The 25,429-nt window shown below is 43.9% G+C and overlaps 1 protein-coding gene across 1 annotated transcript in view; it reads left to right on the top strand.

The window, feature by feature from the left end:
- The window catches only part of LOC306926835 (ephrin type-B receptor 1-like), a 70,101-nt gene extending 53,964 nt beyond the window's left edge, over positions 1–16,137 (top strand). The window contains exons 13-21 of the mRNA XM_079506297.1: positions 1,475–1,536; positions 2,101–2,298; positions 7,806–8,053; positions 9,593–9,660; positions 10,141–10,285; positions 10,628–10,777; positions 14,758–14,954; positions 15,112–15,273; positions 15,806–16,137. Coding sequence (XP_079362423.1) covers positions 1,475–1,536; positions 2,101–2,298; positions 7,806–8,053; positions 9,593–9,660; positions 10,141–10,285; positions 10,628–10,777; positions 14,758–14,954; positions 15,112–15,273; positions 15,806–15,917 — 1,342 coding nt within the window. The 3' untranslated portion in view covers positions 15,918–16,137. The remainder of the gene's footprint in view (positions 1–1,474; positions 1,537–2,100; positions 2,299–7,805; positions 8,054–9,592; positions 9,661–10,140; positions 10,286–10,627; positions 10,778–14,757; positions 14,955–15,111; positions 15,274–15,805) is intronic.
- Positions 16,138–25,429: the final 9,292 nt, after the last annotated feature.

Raw genomic sequence — 25,429 nt, 5'->3', positions numbered from 1 at the left:
CAAACAGTAATAAAATAAAAATAAACTGAAGAGGTCATGGGATGTACAGCAACAAGTGACAACAATACATTTTACAGGATTTTGAAATCATTACATTCATTAACAACAGGCAGGACATGCCCCATATTCACTCTGTCCACCCCGCTATCAAACATAATCTGTCCATTTCCCAAATCTTCTTTCACCCAGCTCTGTTTTCCCTCTCAAAGAATAGCTCATCTGTTCTAAGAGATGTAATTGTTTCACAATGTCGATAAATAGGTCAACAGTGGGACAATTCTTTTGTAACCAGTTTCTTGTAATAGCTTTTTTTGTTTGCTGCAAGTAAAATCTCAAGTAAGTAGGGATCATCCTGATTTAGCCCATCCGGGATTTGTCCTACAGTAGATACATGGCTGAGGGAAGTAGGGGTTCTGGAGGGGCTGGAGCACCCCTCCCCCCGTGCAGGCACAGCCCCCCCTCGGACAGGACGGGAATAATAATAATAATTTAGATCAAAACAGATTTCTGTTACTAGGCCTAATAAACTGGTTAATTGCCTGTGTCAGTTTGCTCATGTGTGTGGAGGGGGAAAGTAAAAGCCACTTTTCTGTGTGAAAATGCGTGACAAATTTATTTCACGCATCACCCCCTAATGAACGTTCAGCACCTCCTACTGTAAATATCTTCCCGTGGCCATGCGATGAGTGATAAGTGATAAGTACGTGTGATAAGTAATATGATGTGTGATAAGTAAGTTATATGATGAGTGATTCCCAGTCTATGTGGGACTCTGTGTTCATGCAAGGACCTTGTTGACACATTTCAACTAGGACTCTCAATATGCTACGACGAGTTGTAAAAAGATGAGAAGTTTGTACACAGCTCTGCTCCACAGTGTCAAAGGGACATTTCACCACTCGAAGAAGCTGCAGTCACTCAATGTTAATAGTATTTGTAGTAGATAACAATAACAGTAGCGCAATTTGAATTTTGCACCACAAAAAAAAAAGTAGCCTGTGTTTGCCTAGGTTGACTGGATTGCTGAATTCCTACAATGACCAAAATGCTTTGGTTCACTGCTCCTCCTTGTGGAGAGGGGGAGGGCTGTCTTACTGAGACAACATGTAGTCCAGGAAGGAATTGAGACCAATGCCTGTGACATCACAGGCATTTTGAAATACTAGTAAAATATATTACATATTACACACATAAAAACCCCGAAAGTGTTTCTTGCGTAACAGTTTTGGACTTGCATAAGGTTAATTCCCACTCGTAAAGTAACAATGTGTTCTTTGTGTGTGTGTGTGTGTGTGTGTGTGTGTGTGTGTGTGTGTGTGTGTGTGTGTGTGTGTGTGTGTGTGTGCGTGCGTGCGTGCGTGCGTGCGTGCGTGCGTGCGTGCGTGCGTGCGTGCGTGCGTGCGTGCGTGCGTGCGTGCGTGCGTGCGTGCGTGCGTGCGTGCGTGCGTGCGTGCGTGCTTGCGTGTGTCTACAGGAGGAGACAGTTGAAGCAGAGTGTTTATGGAGACAAACTGCAGCAGTACAACCCAGGAGGAGGTACTGCTGTTTTCTCCTGCTGCTATCTACTGCAGTGCTTCTTAAACCTTTTCATGTCAAGGACCACCCAACATGATATGACTCCCCATCTAACAGATATAGACCCGGACCTCCAGAAGCAAAAATTTGAGTTACAAATGTTCGCTTTAAAAAGGGCCGCAAGATGTATTGGCCATATGACATCTTATGTCATTTACTGCCTAAACAAACATTAAACACCATAGACTTGGCTGGCAAACGGTTTACGTCATAACTGCTGTAAACAAACATTAAGAATCCCATAGACTTGGCCATATGACGTAATCTTCAAAAGCCATGTATTGGAGGCCCTCAAAAATAAAATAAAAATATGATTTTGCACAGTTTTGAATGTGTGGAGGCTTCATCTGGCTTCATTTTGACTCCAGCACCTCACCCAAGTCTACTGGCAGATGGGGTGACCCCCTGGAACTCCCTCAAGGAGCCCTGGGGGTCTCCCAAGTTGAGAATCAGTATACAATACATCTCCAATATGGAATACGAGTCACAGTATTTACATTGACTCACACTCTGCCCTCCCTCCAGAGGTGACCCTGAGGCCTGACATGTTCAACGGCACCGCCCCCACCGTGACCTTCCCCACCCTCTCCGAGGGTCACAGTTCTCCGGGGGTCAAGATCTACATAGACCCCTTCACGTACGAGGACCCCAACGAGGCCGTCCACGAGTTCGCCAAGGAAATCGATCCCTCCGGGGTGAAAATCGAGGAAGTCATCGGAGCAGGTATAGTAATTAACACTGTGTGTATGTGTATGTGTATGTGTTTGTGTGCGTGCGTGCGTGCGTGCGTGCATGCGTGCGTGCGTGCATGCGTGCGTGCGTGCGTGCGTGCGTGCGTGCGTGCGTGCGTGCGTGCGTGCGTGCGTGCGTGTGTGTGTGCGTGTCCTCCACATTCTATCTGGCAATGCCCCACTGCTCCCCGTCGGTGTGGTAATAAATAGTGTGTTTACTGGATGGTTGACTGTGCATTCATCCACCCGTCCACCCATTCATCCACATGAAGGCTGAAGCTAGACAGATACATCTATGTGCCTGTCTGTCTGCCTACCTGCATAGATACCAGTCCATCTGTCTTGTTCTACCCGTCTGCCTCTTTAGATTGATGCCAAGAGAAAGTTTAAGGAGGGAGAGGGGGGGACTGCAGTGCTGAACTTTATTGTGAGACTAAAAGTTTAATGTTTGGCTTGGCTTGCCTTGGCTTGTTATCAGGATATATACGGTATTACCATGTGTGTTGTAATGACAACCTATGTTTCAGAAGTTAAAACTACAATTTAGCATTCCTCAAACTTTGATCCTGCCTTAACCCTTACTCGAGCAAAGTGAACATGGCATTCAAAGGTGACTGCATGGGGGTCATACCCGACACCCGACACAAACACAAATGAGGCTTTTATGCATGCAGGAATAAATGCCTGCCATGGCACCGTGAAAAGACTTTTAAAAGACCACAGTACCACATCTACCACACACTGGAACACTTTGCAAAGACTTTGAAACGACTAAAGTCTGGCAGCCTCTCACATCGAAAGACAAGACTGGCGTCATAAGTCAGAGTTTTTAGTCAAAGAAATGCAGCTTATTAAAAAAATGTTTGTCTGGACATCTGGTGTGAATGTGTTGAATTGATACTGTATGCCATTGTTGCCTGTGCCCAAGAATGGCTGTTTATGTCATAATTGTGCCCTGATTTACTGGTCTGCGGCTCTGCGACAACACTAATATAAAACATGTTGGTTTTCATCCAAACATCAAGACGAGTAAAAGACTGATGCATTCCGAGTGTCTGCTCTGCACACTTGGCTTGCAAAAATAAATAAAAAATACGATATTTAGAAAACGGGAGACAGATTTGAAATGAAGGCCTACAATACACGGCAACTCAATGCTCCATGGCAGCTCTCACCTGCTGCAGTATGAGAGGGAGGATTCGTCTACAATTGTCTACCTCTCTCTATTCTATTCTCTCTGTTTATTATCTCCCTCTGTCTCTGCGATTCCATCCTTTTCTGTTGCTGTGCCAATCACCTTCACCTCTCTCTCTCTCTCTCTCTCTCTCTCTCTCTGTCTCTCTCTCTCTGATTGTCTCTCTGTGTGATTTCACCCCCCCCCCCCTCTCTCTCTCTCTCTCTGATTGTGCACTGAAAGAAACCCACCTCCATCACCCCCGCAAGGTTCTGCCACTTAGAGCATGTCTGTGCATATAAAATGCTAAAAACTCACAAATGCAAGTGAAGATAAAATGTGATTGTGGATTGTGCAGGTGAGATAAAAATCCCCAAGGGGCTTATAAAAAACCAACCTACCACCTCTCCCTCTCTGCCGTCTCTTCTGTTATTGTCTCTATTTTGCATCTCTCTCTCTCTCTCTCTCTCTCCCTCTCTCTCTTTCTCTCTGTGCTCTGACATCACTCACTTTACCTCTGCGTTTTCAACCCAGCTTTTGCAGCTTCCGTTTCTCAAATTCGCCATTACTCACTCCCTCTGTCTAAAACGTCTATTTCTCTTCAGAAGCGCTAATATAGTAACCGTCCTCGACATAGTAAATTATCCCAGAACGTCTGCGTTCTGTTCAATCACCACGGATGCAGCCTAGATTCCACGGCGCAGAAACAGGAACTGGACGCCTGTGTTTCCTTCTTCCGATTGGCTACGGCCGATCACGTGACACGCGAGTCGAGTCGGTAGGGTTACAGGCGCATGATGGGTGCGCCGAAAGTGCATTAACCTCTAGTTTTATACATTTGAAAACTGGGACATTCTGCATAATGAGTACTTTCTACTTTCTACTAAACTACTGCGTTGTTTTGGGCTTATTTCTAAAGGGTAGTTGCTGATTTGGCCTTTATTCCTAATGTTGTTTAACACAATCGCGGGACCTCAATTTTCTCTTCACAACCTGCCTCTGCCAGATAGAGGGAACTCGTCTTTAATTTAATTTAATCCAGTAATTAAAAAGAATATTTTCATTTTTATTTATTTTTAACTTGCATGTTAGACCTAGATACGGATCCGATGTGCACGCTTATTTGTCCTTTTTCTGCTCAAAATGAGACAAACTAGGAGGTTTAGGACCTTATAAAACATGAAAACAAGCTAAGCTAATGCTGATGCTACCGCTGGGCGATGCTGCTCCTCCATGCCCAACAACAACAGCTGTATAGAGCGTCGCAGTCCCGCCCCCTACCAGGGCCCAGGAAATGATTCTCCGTTCATTTTCCTCATAGACTTTTCATAAAGTATTTATTTAAAGACGGTTACGCTGCGGACAAAGCCAACTCTTGTCGTGACAAATCATGACAATAAACACAATGTTTTGGGCCAAACAAAGAATTAGAAAGTAGAAAAAAAACGGCAGGTTAACACTTTTTTTGTTGTTTTTCTTCTGTGTAATTGTTTGTTTGGTCCAAAATATTGTGTTTATTGTCATGATTTGTCACGACTGGAGTTGGCTTTGTCCACGGCGTAACCGTCTTTAAATAAATACTTTTTGAAATGTCTATGGGAAAAATGCATTGGGATTAATTTCCTGGGCCTGGCGTCGTCATGACAGGGGGCGGGACTGCGACGCTCTATGGGGGATACACGGCCTGGTTAGTCACAAGGAAGCTTAGAGAAGGAAAGGTCATGGTCACGTGACTGGGCACTTTCATGGACACTTTCATGGGAGCCAAATCTCGCACCGGAAGTTCCATGAATACATGGCAGTGAATGGAGCCGGCTGGATCCACTCAAAAGAAACATTATTTATGAACAATTGAGACCTGTACAGTATTTTTACTTTTTTGAAAATAGCCAATCTACGTGTTGTCACGTTGTGAGCTTGTAGATCGCCTATTTTCAAAAAGCCGTAGCCCTAGTCGCTTCTTTTGGCTTGTTTTCGTAGACCTGGTTGCTTATTGTTTATCTTGAAAATCACTGGCAACACTGGCTCTCACCGCCTCTTTACCCATCCACCCCTTCTCCTGCTCATTCCTTCCATCCAGCCATCCCTCCGTCTCCGTCGCGTTGGTGGCACTAGATTGTTTTTAATGAGCTGTGAGATGTGGAGCAGAGATCAGAGTGGGAGCGAATGACACAGCCTGTCATCCAACTCCCATCTCTCATACATTATTCACATACCCCCATTTTATCTCTGGAACTAGGGCTTTTATTTTGAAGTGACAGCCAACACACACACACACACACACACACACACACTGCACACACACACACACACACACACACACACACCCACAGCATGGGGCGCTTTTATTTTGACAAAATGTATCCCTGTCTCCTACTGTGGACGTAAACTCAAGGTCAAGGCTGAATATGCTCAAAGCAGTGAGGACTCACAGAAATCCATCTTGATCGCAACTTGACTTGTGTGATCATGACATGAGAACAGAGACGGGTCGAGATCTGGCCTTTGGTCTGACTTGAGGCGAACTGAATTGTCATTTAAATAATAACAAAAGGAGAGATGGAAGAGGACACGGCACATGAATTGAGCCAGCACTTCCAAGCTTCAGCACTTCCAAGCTGCAGTCAATTTCCACCCAGTGACATGATCAGAGAGAACAATTGGCCCAGCAGACACAATCTTCTTTTTCACCATATCGTTCGTCACTCGGGTGGAAACCCAAAAGTGTTACTTTTAAGGATTCAAATAAAAAAATAGCAAAAGTGGTACATCGACAAGCTCAAAGCGGTTTTCGAGCTTGCAGATCTGCTTGATGCTTTTGCAGTATGATCAAGTGGGGCGTTAATTTACGAAAGAAACACGAAAAGTGAAAATCAGATCATAGGTTTTCTGCCCAACAGCAATGATATATCACTCCATATCCCTGACTACATCACTCTAATCAGGGCATCGTACACTGAGTGGGTAACACAGACACAGACAGGCTTGTGCTCGCTGCAAGGATGGACTTTAGGACAGACAGGCTTGTGCTCGGTGTCTTGTTCAAGGATGGATTTAGGGCGAGACTAATTGGGCAATAAGATGTAGAGAAGTAGTTGGGGAAATAAATAAAGTGGTGCTCTCCTTTCAGCTGCTATCAAAGTGCCTTTGAACAAGGCGCTGAACTCCCTGTTCCTCCAGGGAGGTGTCTGTCCAGTGTTGACCAGACTGTGGTCCAACTGGCCAGCTCCCACATGACAACGTGTATATTTGTATCACTCTCCCTGCCCTGGCAAACCTCTCTTCTAGCTGTTGCTGTAAATAACAATCTGTCCTCATGCAGCATCGCAAAAAATACGTATTGATTTGGAGCCGTGTAATGGGTGTGTAATGCAGCTTTGGTGCACAATTGTTGTTGTTTATCGCAATGGGTCGAAGCCCATTTCAGGGTCGCAAGTAAATGTTCATTTGCTACTAAATGTTTTATTGTCATTTCAAAAGATTTCCAAAAATATACATGATAATATAAAGAAAATAAAGAAAAGAAGAAAAAATCTAAAACAAAAAAGTATGTCATTAAAACTGCCAAAGAAATAGTGAAAATAGCTGATCAAGAAGCTCACAACGAGTTGTGGGCTTGTAGATATAATAAGGCTCATCCATCCATCCATCCATCTTCAACCGCTTATCCGTAGTCGGGTCACGGGGGCAACAGCTCCACCAGAGAGCTCCAGACTTCCCTCTCCTGGGCAACATTAGTGACTTCCTCCTGGGGGATCCCGGGACATTCCAAGGCCTGTGAGTCGATGTGTTTCCTCCAACTGCGCCTTGGTCTGCCCCGGGGTCTCCTCCCAGTGGGACGTGCATCGATGACCTCCCTAGGGAGACGCCCGAGAGGCATCCTAACCAGATGCGCGAACCACCTAAGCTGGCTCCTTTCCAGGTGAAGAAGCAGCGACTCTACTCCGAATCTCTCTCGCGTGACTGAACTTCTCACCCTATCTCTAAGGGAGATGCCAGCCACCCGTCGAAGAAAACTAATTTCGGCCGCTTGTATTCATGACCTTATTCTTTCGGTCATGACACACACTTCATGACCATAGGTGAGAGTAGGAACGAAGAGACAGAGAGCTTTGCCTTCTGGCTCAACTCTCTTTTCGTCACAACAGTGCGTTACAGCGACTGCAATAACGCCCCTGCCGCTCCGATTCTCCGGCTGACCTCCTTCTCCGTCCTCCCCTCACTCGTGAACAAGACTCAGAATGTAATAATACGACTGGGTCCCACTGAGACATTAATGTATTTGGGATGCCCTATACAGTAGTTTATGCATTGTGCCTCCTCAGGGGAGTTCGGGGAGGTGTACAAGGGTCGTCTGAAGCTGGTGGGGAAGAAGGAGCTGCCCGTGGCCATCAAGACCCTGAAGGTGGGCTACTCCGAGAGGCAGAGGCGGGACTTCTTGTCCGAGGCGTCCATCATGGGCCAGTTTGACCAGCCCAACATCATCAGGCTGGAGGGCGTGGTCACCAAGAGCCGGCCCACAATGATCATCACCGAGTTCATGGAGAACGGTGCGCTGGACTCATTCCTCAGGGTGAGTGACTCGCACACACGCACACGCACACGCACACGCACACACACACACACGCACACACACACACACACACACACACACACACACACACACACACACACACACACGCGCATTAACGCAAATTATGTTAAAACATATATTTTATATTGATACAATAGATGGATGGATAGAAAGAGAAATATAAGCATGATCTCTTGTCTCTTTAAGTGTCTGTCTGTCTGTCTGTCTGTCTGTCTGTCTGTCTGTCTGTCCATTTCTTTGATCCTGCCCTCCTTTCTCTTTAACTGTCGGGAGACAGAAAAAGCAACACTTTGATGTTCATGTCTCACAGTATGACCCCTTTTGACTCAGAGATCCTCTGCCAACACACACACACACACACACACACACACACACACACACACACACACACACACACACACACACACACACACACACACACACACACACACACACACACACACACACACACACACACACACACACACACACACACACACACACACACACACTATAGGATCGATCCCAGCGCTGTTCCTTTCCTTGTGTGACCATCCTGCATGCTCAAGACCCAGAGGATCAATGTGTGTGTGTGCGTGTGCGTGTGCGTGTGCGACTGTGCGTGCGTGCGTGCGTGCGTGCGTGCGTGCGTGCGCACTTGTTTGTTTGTGGGTACCTAGAAGAGAGCTTTGCCTGCCGAGGATTAGTCCATAGAAGCATCAAAGGCATGGTTGGATCTGCAAATTGCACATACACAACAACAAATGCACACACACACAGCTCTACAAAGAGGCACGAATAAAAATGCACACACGCACGCACACACACACACACACACACACACACACACACACACACACACACACACACACACACACACACACACACACACACACACACACACACACACACACACACACACACACACACACAATACAATGTGGCTGTGTCAGTAGTGACATTGAGGGTATTTATAGGAGCGTGTCTAGTGCAGAAGTCTCACAGTAGAACAGTAAAATGGCAAATGTTTTGGCAAAGAGAATACAGGCCTTTGGTGACTCACAAAATTAGTAGTCCGGCAGCGTGGAGTGGGAAAAATCGTTTTATTTTATGGGGCTAAAATAATGTCTATATACTGTACATACATTCATGAATCCAGCTGCTGACCGGCTGTCATCATTGAGTAATTATTTTTATAAGGGTTTATATGTGACCATACCATTAACCTACTGTATATAAGGAAAACATTTCAAAATCTGTGATCATGTTTTCATGATTTTTAATCAATTGCAAGCATTCTTCGTTTTGCACGAAAAACACTCCTTGGGCTAAAAACGGCCATATAATAATAGCCGTATTTATTTTTATTTATTTTTGACAAACTTTTTCATGCCAAGGATCCCCAAAATGATATGTACTGTATTTAGCCATGGACCCCGGCCCGTCTCAAAAGATTGAAAATGCTTTAAGTTTCTCCTCTAGTGATTAAGCATGAAAAATGTCAATCAAACTAATCCCGTGTCTCATATCTTTTTACAGCAAAATGACGGACAGTTCCCTGTCATCCAGCTGGTTGGGATGCTGAGGGGTATTGCATCTGGCATGAGGTATGCAACACAACATGCACACACACACACACACACACACACACACACACACACACACACACACACACACACACACACACACACACACACACACACACACACACACACACACACACACACACACACACACACACACACACACACACACACACACCTCCTGTGTGTGTCCATTACACTGTGATACAACACGCACACACAGAAGATTTACTGTACTTCATGTTGTCTTGGCAGCAAAAGCACACACACACGCGCGCGCGCACGAGAGGATCTTATCAGAGATTTATTTGATACTCTATAACTTGGCAGTTTGGACTCTCATTCTCACATACACGCTTGCACACGCACAGACGTGTGTGTGTGTGTGTGTGTGTGTGTGTGTGTGTGTGTGTGTGTGTGTGTGTGTGTGTGTGTGTGTGTGTGTGTGTGTGTGTGTGTGTCTCGCACACTCTCATACACACTCACACTGGGGTTTCCTTGCAGGTACCTGGCAGAGATGAGCTATGTGCATCGAGACCTGGCAGCTAGAAACATCCTGGTCAACAGTAACCTGGTGTGCAAGGTGTCTGACTTTGGCTTATCACGCTATCTGGAGGAGGATTCTGACCCCACCTACACCAGCTCACTGGTACACACACACACACACACACACACACACACACACACACACACACACACACACACACACACACACACACACACACACACACACACACACACACACACACACACACACACACACACACACACACACACACACACACACACACACACACACACACACACACACACACACACACACACACACACACACACACCAGCTAATTGGGAATTAATTTATGAAAAAACATTAAAAAAAACACGAAATACGGAGATAGACCTGCAGTGATGATATTTACCATATGACAAGAGAGTGTAAGTGTAACCTGTCTTTTCTCTCTCTCTCTCTCTCTCTCTCTCTCTCTCTCAGGGAGGTAAGATCCCAGTGAGGTGGACCGCTCCGGAGGCTATAGCCTACAGGAAGTTCACTTCAGCCTCAGATGTGTGGAGTTATGGCATCGTCACCTGGGAGGTGATGTCATACGGAGAGAGGCCTTACTGGGACATGAGCAATCAGGATGTACGTCACTGCACGCTTTGTGTGTGTGTGTGTGTGTGTGTGTGTGTGTGTGTGTGTGTGTGTGTGTGTGTGTGTGTGTGTGTGTGTGTGTGTGTGTGTGTGTGTGTGTGTGTTTCCTCTATTGTCAGTCACAGCATGTCGTTTCAGAACAGCCTTGATGTTTAAACCACTTAAACCCTAAACTTGGTTGACTGCAGACCCTCAGGGCTCAATACTAGTGTTTTCTTCTGTGTTTTCTCTACACTTTAAATATCTTCTCTGAAGGCCTGGGCCGGCTTAGCGGTCCGGGCACCTATAGGCTGCTCTAGTACACACACACAGACGCACACACGCACACGGTATACACACACACACAGCCATGCCAGGCACACACGAGAGAATACATGCTACAGTACATGCCTGACAGCGTGTTGCGGTTCAAGTCCCTATCCCGACGACCGTTGCTGCGTGTCTTTCCCCCATCTCTCGCCCCGTTTCCTGTCAACCTATCAATAAAGGCAAAAAGCCCCAGAACTATCTTAAAAAAAATCTAAATAGCTCATCTACAAGCTCACAGCGCGATGCGCTGAGTTTGTATGTTTGTCGTACAAACTGTATTTACCCCCGCAGCTGACGGGGACTGCCCATGATTCCGACTACATGGCTTCACGTGCGGTCAGGGATAGGGTTAGTAATGCATGAGTCGGACCAATGGAATAATAAGCCATTGGACTAATGACACGGCACCGCAGCTGACGGCTGCACCCCCTGCCTTGGCCTGCCTTGGCCTGGCGGAGATCAGTGTCTCTAGTGTGATTATTGTGTTTCAACATCACACTCCCTTAAAATAGGGCCATATAAAGAAATGGAAATGTGAGTACTTTCTTTGTCCGCCATTTATTTAATTTTTGGATGTGCTACCTTTTTGGAATGTTTTTAATTCCAATTTTTTTATGTATACTGGATTTGGGTTTAGCACTCCACTGAAAACCATTGCTGATGCGCAACCTCCTTTTCTCATTTATCACACTCCCTTAGTTAGGTGTTTTCATGTGTTACTCTTTCCACATTTATTTTCATCACTTAACACCAACTGCAATTAGCCAGGCCTTGACATCTTTTGAGATCAATCTGATCCCCTAGTAATCAGACTACGTGTGGATGCTGCATCTGGTAAATCCCCAAGTGAAACAAAAACAAGAAAATTCCTCCCCCACTTTTATTTATTTCAGCTTAGTATTTAATTCAGTTGAAGCTGGATTGAAGCCTTAAATCATTTTCTTTTTGATTACATTTTCTTTCCTAACTGAGAAAATTACAATTATGCACTGATTAAAGAAATTGCTTTGTTTGTAAAAGCTTTGACGCTATGGGGGAGGGAGAATGTTCAGGAAATCTGTTCCCAAATGCCAAATGCATTGGCTAACCGTTAGCCAATACATTTGGCATTTGTGAAAGGAAAGACAAAGCAGACGCGCACACACACACACACACACACTCCCTCTCTTCGGGTGTGTAGTGTTAGTCTGACGTATAGGCTGACATTACTATCCATAGCTCTAACCCTAACTGCACGTGGAAGCCAGTAAGCCACGGGTGAGTCTTAACTGGCCACGTATGTCGGACTACGGGACGTCAGACTAAGGCGTGCCCCCAGCTCTCTCCGTCCCCAACTCCCCACCTCTCTCCTTCCCCAACTCCCCACCTCTCTCCTTCCCCAACTCCCCACTCCCCACCTCTCTCCTTCCCCAACTCCCCACCTCTCTCCTTCCCCAACTCCCCACCTCGGATCCTCTCTAAATGTGGCAGGAGACAAAGAGCTCGTATAAGGATGGACAAGCTTTTATAAAAAAAACAAAAAACAAAACAAATGACATTTATTTTCCAAACATTTTCAGAACAAAACGCATTGCGTTGTGTGAGGCTGTTATTGTTGAAATGTGGCATACTGTAAGTGATTCATTCATAATGCATTTGCATAAGTTTGAATCCCAGACGAGACAAAAAAAAATGTATTTTTTGGGTCTCAAGCTGAAAAAAAACTTTTGTGCACCTGTTTCATAAGATGGTGCAGAAGGTGCATATAATGATGGAAGAAAGAGTGTGTGGAGGCTGCCTTCCGCAGCATGGGTCTGCTGTAGCATTAACTATGCATGAACCCATCCACACATACTCTAGTACACACACACAGACGCACACACGCACACGGTATACACACACACACAGCCATGCCAGGCACACACGAGAGAATACATGCTACAGTACATGCAAGCGTACACATGCTTTCATGGAACAAAGACCAATCTATTGTCAGAGGAATCACTACAGGTGCTGTGGTCGACATAAATTAACCATGAAAGAGACGTGTGATGTCGCACCACACAAGCTGCCGAGGCTACGTATGTCTTGATTGACAAGCGGTGCTTAGAGAGAAATTATGCGGCACAAAGCCAGAAAAGTGTGTGCGGGGTCAACCAGAGTTCACACGGCGAGGAGACGAATCCACCTAGCACAGCACTTTGTGGACGTGCCACTCTCTGCCAGCTTACTGTTAGCTAAAGCTTTATAGGTATGCTGACGGGTGCACTAAAATGACAATTTTACTTGAGATGTTGGGAAGAAAATGTTTAGAATGCGTATTTTTGATGGTGTTATTGCTTTGTTCGAATATGAGAGGGAGAGAGAGAGAGAGAGAGAGAGAGAGAGAGAGAGAGAGAGAGAGAGACACAGAGAGAGACACACAGAGAAAGAGATCGGGAGAGAGAGAGAGATGAAGAGTAAGAGATAGAGAGGGAATGCTGTGAGATGCAATATTGTTGTCATTAGTCACCAAAGAAACCTTGACACTGGGTTTAAAACTATTTCAGACCATAGTTATGGGAAACGGCAAAAGGCTTATATACATAATGTTCTAGGATTCTGTTCTATTCTGCAATGTCAATCGTTTGTGGCACAAGCAATGAGTCAATTAACCTGCAGGCTTTCTAGGGTTATCTCTGTTTACCTTGTGAATGGCACAAAGTAAACCGTCGCTGTCAGGCACAAACCTCTCCATATTTCTACCCCCGTGAATGAATTACCTACTACTTGGTCACCATACTACATTTTCTCTCTAAAGTTGCAAAAATAGCCAATCTGCAAGCTCATAACACGCCAATTCTTTTAAAACAAAGTAAAATTGAAAGTGGTTACGTGTTCAATTACGTATTAATATTGAACCAATGAAACGTATTAACAAGAGCTTGTGACTAAATAAAAACTAAATTGGATCCATTGGAATACAGGTTCCTGTTTCCATTTGTTGTTCAGCTGCATTGATGTAGACCTAATGAATGCACAAAGCCAAATGCAAATGAAACACTCAGCGCAGCTCAGTGATGAATACAATTATACCCACCGTGTCTTCGCAAAGTGACATTCTGAGGTAAATCATTTCAATTATGCTATTTGAAAAAGTGTTTGGAAAAGTGTTTCAAAACAAGATGGTAGGCGCGGCCATTACAAATCTTTATTCATCTTTTCTCTGTTTAAATTGTGGCCCTAACTTTTAACTCAAAATGATACACAGCAAAATTGTCAATGTTAATTTGTAACTAAGGCAGCGTCAGTGTACAAGTGTAGTCAACACTGAGGATTTTACTGTGCAGTTCTGTTGAAATCTCACGTTTTCTCTCACATCACCTCATTCTTCCCCCTCACTCTCTCTCTCTCTCAATCTCTCTCTCTCTCTCTCTCTCTCTCTCTCTCTCTCTCTCTCTCTCTCTCAATCTTTCTTTCTCTCCCGCTCCCTCTCCATCTCTCTCTCTCTCTCTCTCTCTCTCTCTCTCTCTCTCTCTCTCTCTCTCTCTCTCTCTCTCTCTCTCTCTCTCTCTCTCTCTCTCTCTCTCTCTCTCTCTCTCTCTCTCTCTCTCTCTCTCTCTCTCTCTCTCTCTCTCTCTCTCTCTCTCTCTCTCTCGCTCTCTCTCTCGCTCTCTCTCGCTCCATCTCTCTCTCTGCCTCAGGTAATAAATGCCATAGAACAGGACTTCAGGCTTCCAGCTCCAATGGACTGTCCACTAGTGCTACACCAGCTCATGCTAGACTGCTGGCAGAAGGACAGGAACACCAGGCCAAAGTTCCCCGACGTCGTCAGCATGCTAGACAAGATGATGCGAAACCCAGCATCTCTCAAAGCAGGCCTCAACAACATGTCTGATGGGTGAGTACAGAGAGAGAGAGAGAGAGAGAGAGAGAGATCACCAACACCGATCACCAAAGTTATACATGAGCACAATTCACAGACATGTCTGTGGCTTGCTCACCTCTGTTAGTGACAACTCTTTTCTTCCCCCCCCACACACACACACACTGTACAGTCCTACCAACAACCATCCCTTGTTGGACCGTGTAGCTCCAGACCTAAGCAGGGTGAGTTCAGTGGAAGACTGGCTGGACGCGCTGAAGATGACCCAGTACCGTGACTCCTTCCTGGGCTTAGGGTTCACCTCTCTGCCCCTCATCAGTGAACTCACTGCCGAGTAGGTCCACCTGTCTGTCTGTCTGTCTGTCTGTCTGTCTGTCTGTCTGTCTGTCTGTCTGTCTGTCTGTGCATGCATCATCCTATAACACAGTATTCTATTGGTGTATTTGTGTTTGTCCCTGTGCTTATGTCTTAAACTTAGAGATGTATCGGCCACAAATCGGTATTGGCCGATATTTGCTGTTATCGCCTTCGGTCGTTATCTGTATCGGCAAATAAAACTGACATTAACCAATGGCAGTATCCGATATTTATCTGTTGTTGATAAGCATACAGTACATCAGCATTGGCTATCGGCTGAATTGTTATTTTAAACATCAGTATCGGTTGCATCTATACTTAAAATCTAATAATTTATTTAAGTGGCTTTTGTATTTTTCTGAATTCGGTATTGAATCCGATCAAAGCGGCCTCTCTTTCGCACATGGGTAGGGTAGCCACTAGCCATAGTATTCCCAGTACAGAAGAATGCCATATTGTATCGACCCCAAAAGCATGTCTCATCTGCATTTTCTTGCATGTTTCACCAGGGACCTTCAGAGGATCGGAGTGTCCCTGGCCGGACACCAGAAGAAAATCCTGACCGGCGTCCAGGCAATGCAAAACCACATTGATGACCAATCTCCCACTGACTCAGTGTAACTAACCACAGCAGCATCTGTCAGCACATGATGTGATGAAGAGGACGTGAAAAGTCTGCCCAAGTCCCCTGTCTCTGTTAAACCACATCAGAGGAAAGTCCCCTGTCTCTGTTAAACCACATCAGAGGAAAGTCCCCTGTCTCTGTTAAACCACATCAGAGGCTCCTTCCTCCTTCCTCCTACAAAGGCATACTCACCTCCTAAGAGGAGGTTACCTCAAACCGCCGACCGCAGATTTATTTTACCAATGTCTGATTTATACTCGGATACTCATCGTATCGTGCACTGAAAAGAGCTGATCCACAAGCTCAAAACACGCCACTGCGCAGGCATCGCAGCTTGTAGATCTGCAATTATTGTGTGTGACAACGGTGCAAATTCACCCAAATGAATTACTCTAAAACGAACTGAACTGAATGAGATGGACCGAAACCAAAAATACACTGTGTGCCCTGACGGGTGCATTGCCAGGGGTGCAGACGTTTATCCGGCATATCAAAAATCCGACAGGCATTAGTCCGACAACACCGTCGATCCGGACATGCGTTGCCGGTTACAAATCGCCCGTGGCCGATTGCGAATCACCAGTGGCTCCCGACATGCGTTGCTGGTTACAAATCACCGGTGGCCGGTTACGAATCACCCGTGGCATCCTTGTACGGTTAGGGTTAGGTTAGTGTTTGGGTAGGGTGTCGGACTAATGACTGTCGGACTCTTGGTATGTCGGAACAAATGCCTGCACCCGCGATACCAGTCAAACTGTCGTCATGCACTACCGCCACGCACACCTCTACAGTCTCAAGTTCTAACCCTGTCTTTTAGGCTAAATATACAGATCAGTTTTGGTAATGGCTGTGGCCTATGCACTGTCCCACAGCAGACACTACAGGGAAGCAATTATTAACTAAATACAACACAACAGTGGACAACTTTCTTCAGAACAGTTCTTTAGCAAAGGACAAAAGAGGGACAAAAGTGGGACAAAAGAGGGACAAAAGAGTGATGGTGAGCCAATTGTTTACAAGAAGAATGCTGGGCTTCTGTTCTGTCTGTCATCACTCTTTCCGCCGTGACCATGTTGGATTGGATGACATGGCCTACTAGTTTTAATGTGAAAGCAGCCGTCGATACTGCTTCAATGAAGAGTAACAGTCAGTCAAATAAAGAGACACAAGCTATAACAATACAATAAAGAATTGAAAAAAAAAACATGGCGGAGGAACTGGGAAACCAAAAATAGGCCATGTTATTATTAGTCTGCTTAAAGCCTGTTTGGCTTGCTTCCTGGGACGTAAATGTCCAGAACCTTGTAAGAATAAGGTAGGAAGGTATGCTCTTCTTATAGGTTTAAAGCATGTTGGCCAAAAAGCACTGATCTTTTTGAATATTGGAAGTTAGCCCAATCGAGGAACTTTTTAGCCAACAGACAGAATGGACTCTGAATCGCTGTCTTCATATTGAAGTGTTTGTATATATTATGACATGGGATGTTTTCTTCCTTGCTTACATTTTTGCCAACAGCACAGCACAATTAATCGTCACTGGAGTGTGTGTGGGGTCTGTTATTTCCCTGCCATTATCTCCCTCTGCATGACTTGTCATTTCAGCAAAGTTAGATGTTTTGTGGTTTGCACTTTGCAGTCAAAGTCTCAGTTTTGTACATTTCCTATACTCATGAAATGAGAAACCCTATTGGGGACTTACTTCCATAATCTTAATGCGCAATTCAAAAGGAATTAAGCAATAATATCCCCAGACTCTTTACACTCTGAATCCGCTGCATCCGTTTAATTAACTTTTGAATAAAACAATCAACATCAAATCAGCATCCAACATGAGGCGGATGCTGAACAATATCAGCATAGTATAAAAGCAACATGACAAGAAGGAATCAAGCAATCAAGCTACGGGTAACTTAGATGGCATTGCAATACGTAGTTGGCTGCATGACACCATGCGCAACACCGTGCACATCACCGCACGCAACAAAATACTGTATATACGCCATTAAGTGACTGCTGGCTTCTCTGCTGTAAGGATGTGTCACGGCTGCACGATAAAGTGCTTTACACACAGGATGTTGTTTATATTTATCACCAATGATACTACTGTGTACCCCTCTACCCCTATACCCCCTATAATATTGAGAGGCCTTGAACTATTTTAAAATCTCCAGTGACTTTCACATCCTTGGAAGTAAATGTTGTTTCTATAGCCAACTGTAGCCAATACCAGTTTTTGCTCACTGTGTAAGCAAATGTATTTGTTGCCTGGCAACAATGGCTTATTGAAAAATTGGTCAGGAAGTATTGACAATTGGGACTCCGTTGAAGCTTCAGTGGCATAAATCTTTCTGAATATTATACCTCTAGAGAGACCTACAGCACTAGCTTGGAGGTTTAATAAAGAGAGATACCGTACTAGTCTGGAATCTCATACTGCTGCATTGCACGGTTGGCACCTACAAAACAGCATGCGGAAGAAAAGCACAAAACTCCATTCAGTCATCTCACCGATATAGGCAGTCCCATAACAGGGTAATTTTATTGTAATGTTTGACACAAAGGTATAAGCGGGCAGTATGAACTTTCACAGTGTTCATGTGTGTGAATTTATGAAGGAACGATTGTTGCCTTTGGCAGACAACTGAACTACAACTTGTCTTGTATGTGTTTCTAATGGCTTGGGTTGAGTACAAATAGACAGCATGCAGACCATGATTATCTCGGGAAGCGAAAAAGATCAGAGTTGGTGCAGAACTGTTGATTTTCCTACATGAAGAGGATATTTTGTGAACATGCATTAAACAGTGCTACATTTGTGCATGAACCATCTAAAACTAGAGACGTTATAGATAAATAATTGGAGACAGTTTAAAAGAGGAAGCAGTCGGCAGTCGCACACCCCTAGCCTAGCGTCAATGCAATGTGGATTTATCAAACAGAAACAAATGTTTGAACAAAGTCTTCTTCAGGGTATGAAAAATAATTGGAACCAGACATATCTGTATGACAAACCTTTCTACATGGGTACATTATTTGTCTGAAATGCTTATATATATATATATATATATATATATATATATATATATATATATATTACTTTTTTTTGCATTGTAATGAGTCAAGGGGCGGTCATGGAAGAATGTGTCTCAATCATCCAGGACATTACATATCTCCAAGTTTGCCATTTCTGTTTGTTTTCATGGAGAGATCACACTGTTTGTCATGTAAAAATAATGTACCATCATGGGACCAAATCAAAGGGATAAGCAGGAGAGGAGAGGAGAGGAGAAGTGCAGTAGCCTATAGACAGTCGAAGCAACTGTTGACATCGATGTTTGAATAAGAATGAGACTGGGTGTGGAGAGATGTCTCTTTGTCTGATTCTCTCCATCTACTTCCTCCTCAGCCCCGCCTAAAGTATTATATATTTATATTTCTTGCTCTCTTTATATTCTGCATTTTAACCTTCTCCTTAGTCTTACACAAATAATACAATTCAATTCAATGGAGCTTTATTGGCATAAACATACGTTTACATTACTAAAGCAAGTGTTTGGCAGCATTGTGTAAACAGAGCTTTGTCACATAGGTATATACAGGGTATAAACCTTTTTTGGAAACAAATAGCAGCAATATTTTGCAGACTTTGGAACAGCATTTTTTCTCAAAAGTATTTAAACAGTATATAAACAAGAAATTATCACCAGCTGCTATGTAACTGCAGCAGTGGCATATAGTATAGTAGGCTACTTCTGCTATGTTATTATCACAGCATAAATATATATATCATGATTTCGACCCACTCAGACCCCCACACGTAGAACCCCATGATGAGACAATGGCTTTCTTTAACCAGCAGCTAAAGCAGCTGGTAAAAAGCCTCAGATTTAAAATGTCTTTAAAGGTAGCAGCTCTGTTTACATGTGCAGTAGGTCTAGAAGTCTACTTGCTACAGGTAGTCCTTAGGGTGGCTGTATTCCATTGGCTAACCTTCTTTTATCGCAACAGTTCACAAATCTTGCTGCTGTGTTTGCACATTGTTGTATTTCTCCCAATAGGTGTGGGAGTTTTTGTGTCGTTGGTCATAGTTTCAAACTCACTTTGGGTGTGTGTAATCTTTGTCTCTGATGTCTTGGTATAGTGGGCAGGTGGATAGACAGTGTAGTTCTGTTTCCACCACTTTTTGTGTGCAGTGGGTGCATATATAGTCTGTCTTCCCTTGGGAGTGGGGTATGTCTGTGGTGGCCTTTCTCTATTGCAAGGCTGTGTTCACTAAGTCTGTATCTATAGTCAAGGCTTTCCTACATTTTGGGTCGTTGCTCGGGTTGCCCATGCTCGGGGATTCAGCAAATGTATATTCTCTTTTTAGTGATATATAGCATTCGACTTTGCTTTGGTTTTGGGTTGCCTCTTTCCAGTCAGGTAGCTTTCTTTTTGTTTTCTTATAATCTGGTTAAATCCAGTGAGTTTTCTGTCTGGTGGTTGTGCTTGCGTCCCTGGACCAGCTATCTAAGGGTAGACTGGAAACCAGACGAATCTGCCCCTGAGCAGATATTGGTCTGGCATTCCTCAGTTTGAATAGGGGGGATTCACACTATGGTCCCGGATGCGCACTCGGGACCACTTGGCATATGTTGTGGTAGTGTGAATGCTGCATACCGTTCCCGTGGGAGCAGATCACCCAACCGTTCCCGGGACCGCATCGGGACCGATTGAAGTGTACTCGGATACAGATCGATGCAATGTGAAAGCATTGAATACAATTGAATGAAGTGTACTCAGGTGCGGAAGAATCAAGGCCAATGTGAATCAGCGGGGACCAGGCAACCGTATTCGGGAACAGTTTGAATCAAACGGACTAAGTGTGAATCCCTTATAAGGCACATAAGTTGAATGAAGTGTACCCGGGTGCGCTGTTGAATCTCGGCCAATGTGAATCATGTCCAGCGGGGACCAGGCAACCGTATTCGGGAACAGTTTGAATCAATCGGACTCAGTCCGTCTCAGTGTGAATCCCCTATAAGAGTTTTCTGTATGATTGAGGGCTATGTTATGGAGCGTGTCTGGGTTGCTTTCATTTAGGTGGTTATGAAAGTTAAAAGCGTCTACTCTTCAAGCAGTCTATTCTAACCTAACAAAGAATTCTCTCAAATGCTCAATTGTCTCAAGATAGTTAGTTTTGATCTATCATTTCACCCAGTGATGTAGTGTCCAAGCTGAAAACGATACCAAATGACCAAAAAAGCAGCAGATCTACAACCTCACATTGAGTTGCCCTGGTAATGCACTGTGAGCTTGTAGATCAGCAATTTGCGTTATTCGTCATACATACCATGATTAAGGCTTAAGTAGTTAAAGGGGAATACCACTCATTTTCAACATTTTACTATGTCATTAATATACCTTAGAGGTGTTGTGTGGAAATAATAAAAAAGTCCCCCATTCTGGTAAAGAATGATAAAAAAGAATGATAAAAAATCATTAACATGGTGAATCACATCTTGATGATGTCATCAAGATGTGATTCACCATGTTAATGATTTTTTTCAGACCTCCAGTTCTAGGAAACACAGAATGGGGGGACTTTTTTTTATTATTTACACACAACAGCTCTAAGGTATATTAATCACATAGTAAAATGTTGAAAATGAGTGGAATGCCCCTTTAAGTTGCAGTTGGTTTCTGGTACACCCAGCAAGTCAATTTAATCTGTCTATGATGTGTCACTCAACTGAAAAGAACAGATTTCTAAATGTTTTCCGGTTGATAATCACTTATTCTCAGCAAGTGTCACCATCATCTGACAAAGTTTAAAGAAAGTGTTAACAGACGACTGATGCTGAACACAAAAGGGTGACATCATCACTGTCGGGCGGAAACCATGTACTTTTTTGTCAAAACTGTACAGTCACAAGCTCTCGTTCATACTTTTTACTGGTTCAATATTTATGAAAACTCAACAGGGAGAGAGAGAGATGGGTGAGTGAGGCTACATTGAGTCTAGCTTCCCAGACCACTACGCCAGCTGTCTGGACTACTTTTTGGTACTTTCGTGTGACACGCTTTTATGACAAAGTAGGGCATTCATTTACAAAAAACAACATATTATGTTTAATTGGAGATACAATGATTCTGCCTGACAGCAACAATATGCTAATCAGAGTTAAACCCACCTCCAGTTGTCTTACATATCATCGCAGCTTCCCAGAGAGGACCAGCAGTTTATTCACGCTGTTTTCTCAAAACAGCACTGGCCGACAGAACAGGTTTTATCTGCACATGACTTTCTTAAATACTCCTGCTCACCATTCTGTACAGGATGTTTGTATAGTTTTTGATTGAAGAAAAGATGTAGCTGACATGATGGAAACCATGTTTTTCATGGGGGTCAGTCAGTGTTTCAGTAGAGCAGCTAGCCGCTGGCGCTGCCTTGATCTGTGTTTACCTACAATATTGTCAAAGGTGTTACTGCTAACATGGTCAGAGCACAGGCCCACTGTATAATATTGTAACATACTGTAAGGTGTGTGTGTGTGTGTGTGTGTGTGTGTGTGTGTGTGTGTGTGTGTGTGTGTGTGTGTGTGTGTGTGTGTGTGTGTGTGTGTGTGTGTGTGTGTGTGTTTGTGTGCGCGCGCGTGCTGTTCACTGTACAATGGAAAATGTTCGTATTGTGAATGTGACAACTGTGAGAGTTTATAGCTGTTACTTTCTGAATCTTGCTATTACGATGCACTGTTTGTGAATAAACAAAAGGAAAACTGATGAGTGTTGTTGTTGTTGTTGATAACTGACAGTCAAAATGTGATTATTAACCACATTCAGTAGCATCCCTATTCTGGGCATGTTATAATACAAACAAACTGTCGGCCAAAATAGCTGATCTAGCTTATACATCGCAATTTTTGGCTAAGAGATGTTGGTGTAGAGCAGGGGTTCTCAACGTTTTTGGCTGGGGACCCCCGAAAATGCTTTGGCCATGTCTCGCGACCCCGCCCTGCCCCCCTCCCCACCACCAATACAAATTGACCACTACAATAACCTAGAGGAAATACATCATAAATATATACTGAAACCAGATATAATCATTAAGGAAAGTTTATGCATGTACTATGTGTACTATGTAAACAAAATTTCCATTTTCCAGCCATTCAGTTGCAAAAAATATAAATATATTTTGGGGACCCCCCGAGGGGTCACGACCCCCAGGTTGAGCAGATCTACAAGCTTGTATATCTGCTATTTATTTTAGCCAACCAATGTGCTGTATAGCTGTACTTTCCTGGTTTTAATGGGTTAAGTCAGTTTATGAATCAATCTTTTCTCCCAAGGTGGAATGGTGCAATGGTAACATAACATTGATGAAAAACAACTGATATTTAGTGTAACAAAATTACCAGTATCAAAAGCAAGTTTCAGGTCCCTGCAAATTGATTTTCGTAATGAACGGAAATGAATGGAAAGCTGCTGGCGGCTTGGCTTCCATAATGACCAAACAATCCACTAGGTGATTTGGACAATGGTCTGCACTAATGTCACATAATATACCGTACACTGAGTCATACTGTATGCAATACGATGCATTTCCGATACAGATGATATTAAATTCCATATGAGTTTCATTCCAGTGATTTGAATTTGTTTTATTGTACGTGTGTACTGTATGTATGTGTTGTTTTTTCCCCCCACCACATTGTTTGAGTAATTGTCGGTAGATGATGCTACAAAGAATTACAATAAATTTGCATGAATTTGAATTTTATAGTGCTTTTCAACATGCTCAAGCTGCAAGCATTTATAATGGCCGAAATGATAACACCTGAAAATACAAAGTCATAAGCAAAAACACTGACTGATTCACTGAAAGAGAAACCAATTAAACGAGAGCCTGTGGGTGGCAATGTATCCTCCTCCTAATAACGCAAACTCCCATTTGTATGAAGTAGATTAACGGCATTGGAGCTGTTTCAATTGGCTAATGGGTGCTATGAATACTCGTTAGGAGTAGCGAACTGAAGAAATTGACGTTTGATTGAGATGAAGCACTAGTCTGTCACGCTGAGGTAAGAAAAACATTCCATAGCCTACCTTTTAACTTGAAACTGAATTCTAAATGGGTTTACTAACTCCCACCTGCAGCCCTCCAACTCCAACAGTACATAACGTAATAATAAGCACATAGACCGTAGAGAATGTACATTGAAGAGAATACATCTCTGTTCGAGTCCATGTACTCGAAGGCCTCCATCCTTTCATGGAGGTATTGCCATTGTATTCAGATCATAGAAGCTGGATGGAGGAGGAAAGTGGTGTTCATCATATCTTATGGATGATTGCGTGCCTCCAGCCCAGGCAGACCCCATTCTTCTCTCAGGGGTTAATAGCTCTCTGAGCGCCAACAGATCCAAACCATGGCCAGACATGACAGCAGGGCACACAGCGCAGGGCGTGGTGGCATGACTTCATCTACGGCTGGAATAAAGAGTGTCAGTTAGGCGGGCATGCAGGCCAAGAGAAAGAAAGACTGAATATGAATCTCCCAATAGGGGAAAAATAATGAGACTCTATGAGATCCCATTCTATACATATGTAAAAAAGTGTGTGTGTGTGTGTGTGTGTGTGTGTGTGTGTGTGTGTGTGTGTGTGTGTGTGTGTGTGTGTGTGTGTGTGTGTGTGTGTGTGTGTGTGTGTGTGTGTGTGTGTGTGCATGAATCATCCTCACGTCACCTCATCATTACAGCTCTGTCACCTCATTCTTCCCCCTCACTCCATATCTCTCAATCTTTCTTTCTCTCCCTCCCTCTCTTTCTCTCCCCCTCTCCCCCCCCCCCCCCCCCCCCACCCCCCCCCCCCCTCTCTCTCTCTCTCTCTCGGAAGTTGTAGATAAATAATTGACTGCCTCTTACACCACAGTGGTTTAGTGAGGTATTGCATTTTGCTCTCTAGACCACATTCCTGGCACTCTGCCGCTCTCTCTCTCTCTCTTGCATGCACGCACAGTGCGCACACGCACACGCAGAGAGAGAGTGTGCTGGAGATGGCACATTTTTTTCTTTTAAGAATGAATGGTTATCTATTATTAAGTAGCATTCGGCAGTAGCTGTCTCTGTCGACTAGGCTGCTTAAATAAATATGACACATTAGTGAGGATCTGGCAGCGCTCAGTTGTGTACCGAGCACTTACTGTCAACACAAGACTGTTGGAACCAATAACTCAAAGCAGTCTAATATCTCCACTATTGAAGGCCATGGCTCTCCACACAGGAAAACAGCTTTTTATGCCTTAGAGGAAATTATAATTTATAAATTACAAGTTTGGGGTTACCTAGTAAATTCAGTAGTGGAGATATTAGACTGCTTTGAAAATAAATAAAATAATGACTCATTAGTTACAGCAATGTCCCGGGTTGCAGCTGTAACTGTATTATTGAAAGGTTAAATTAAGGTTTTGCAATGTGGTGTGGTTCCACCCTCATATAAAAAGGAACTCCTCTAAGGCAGTGGGTTCTCA

The sequence above is a fragment of the Electrona antarctica genome, assembly GCF_951216825.1.
Source record: "Electrona antarctica genome assembly, chromosome: 7".
NCBI lineage: Eukaryota > Metazoa > Chordata > Actinopteri > Myctophiformes > Myctophidae > Electrona > Electrona antarctica.
The sequence above is the reverse complement of the archived record's forward strand: the minus strand, read 5'-3'. Positions and strand labels throughout refer to the sequence as shown.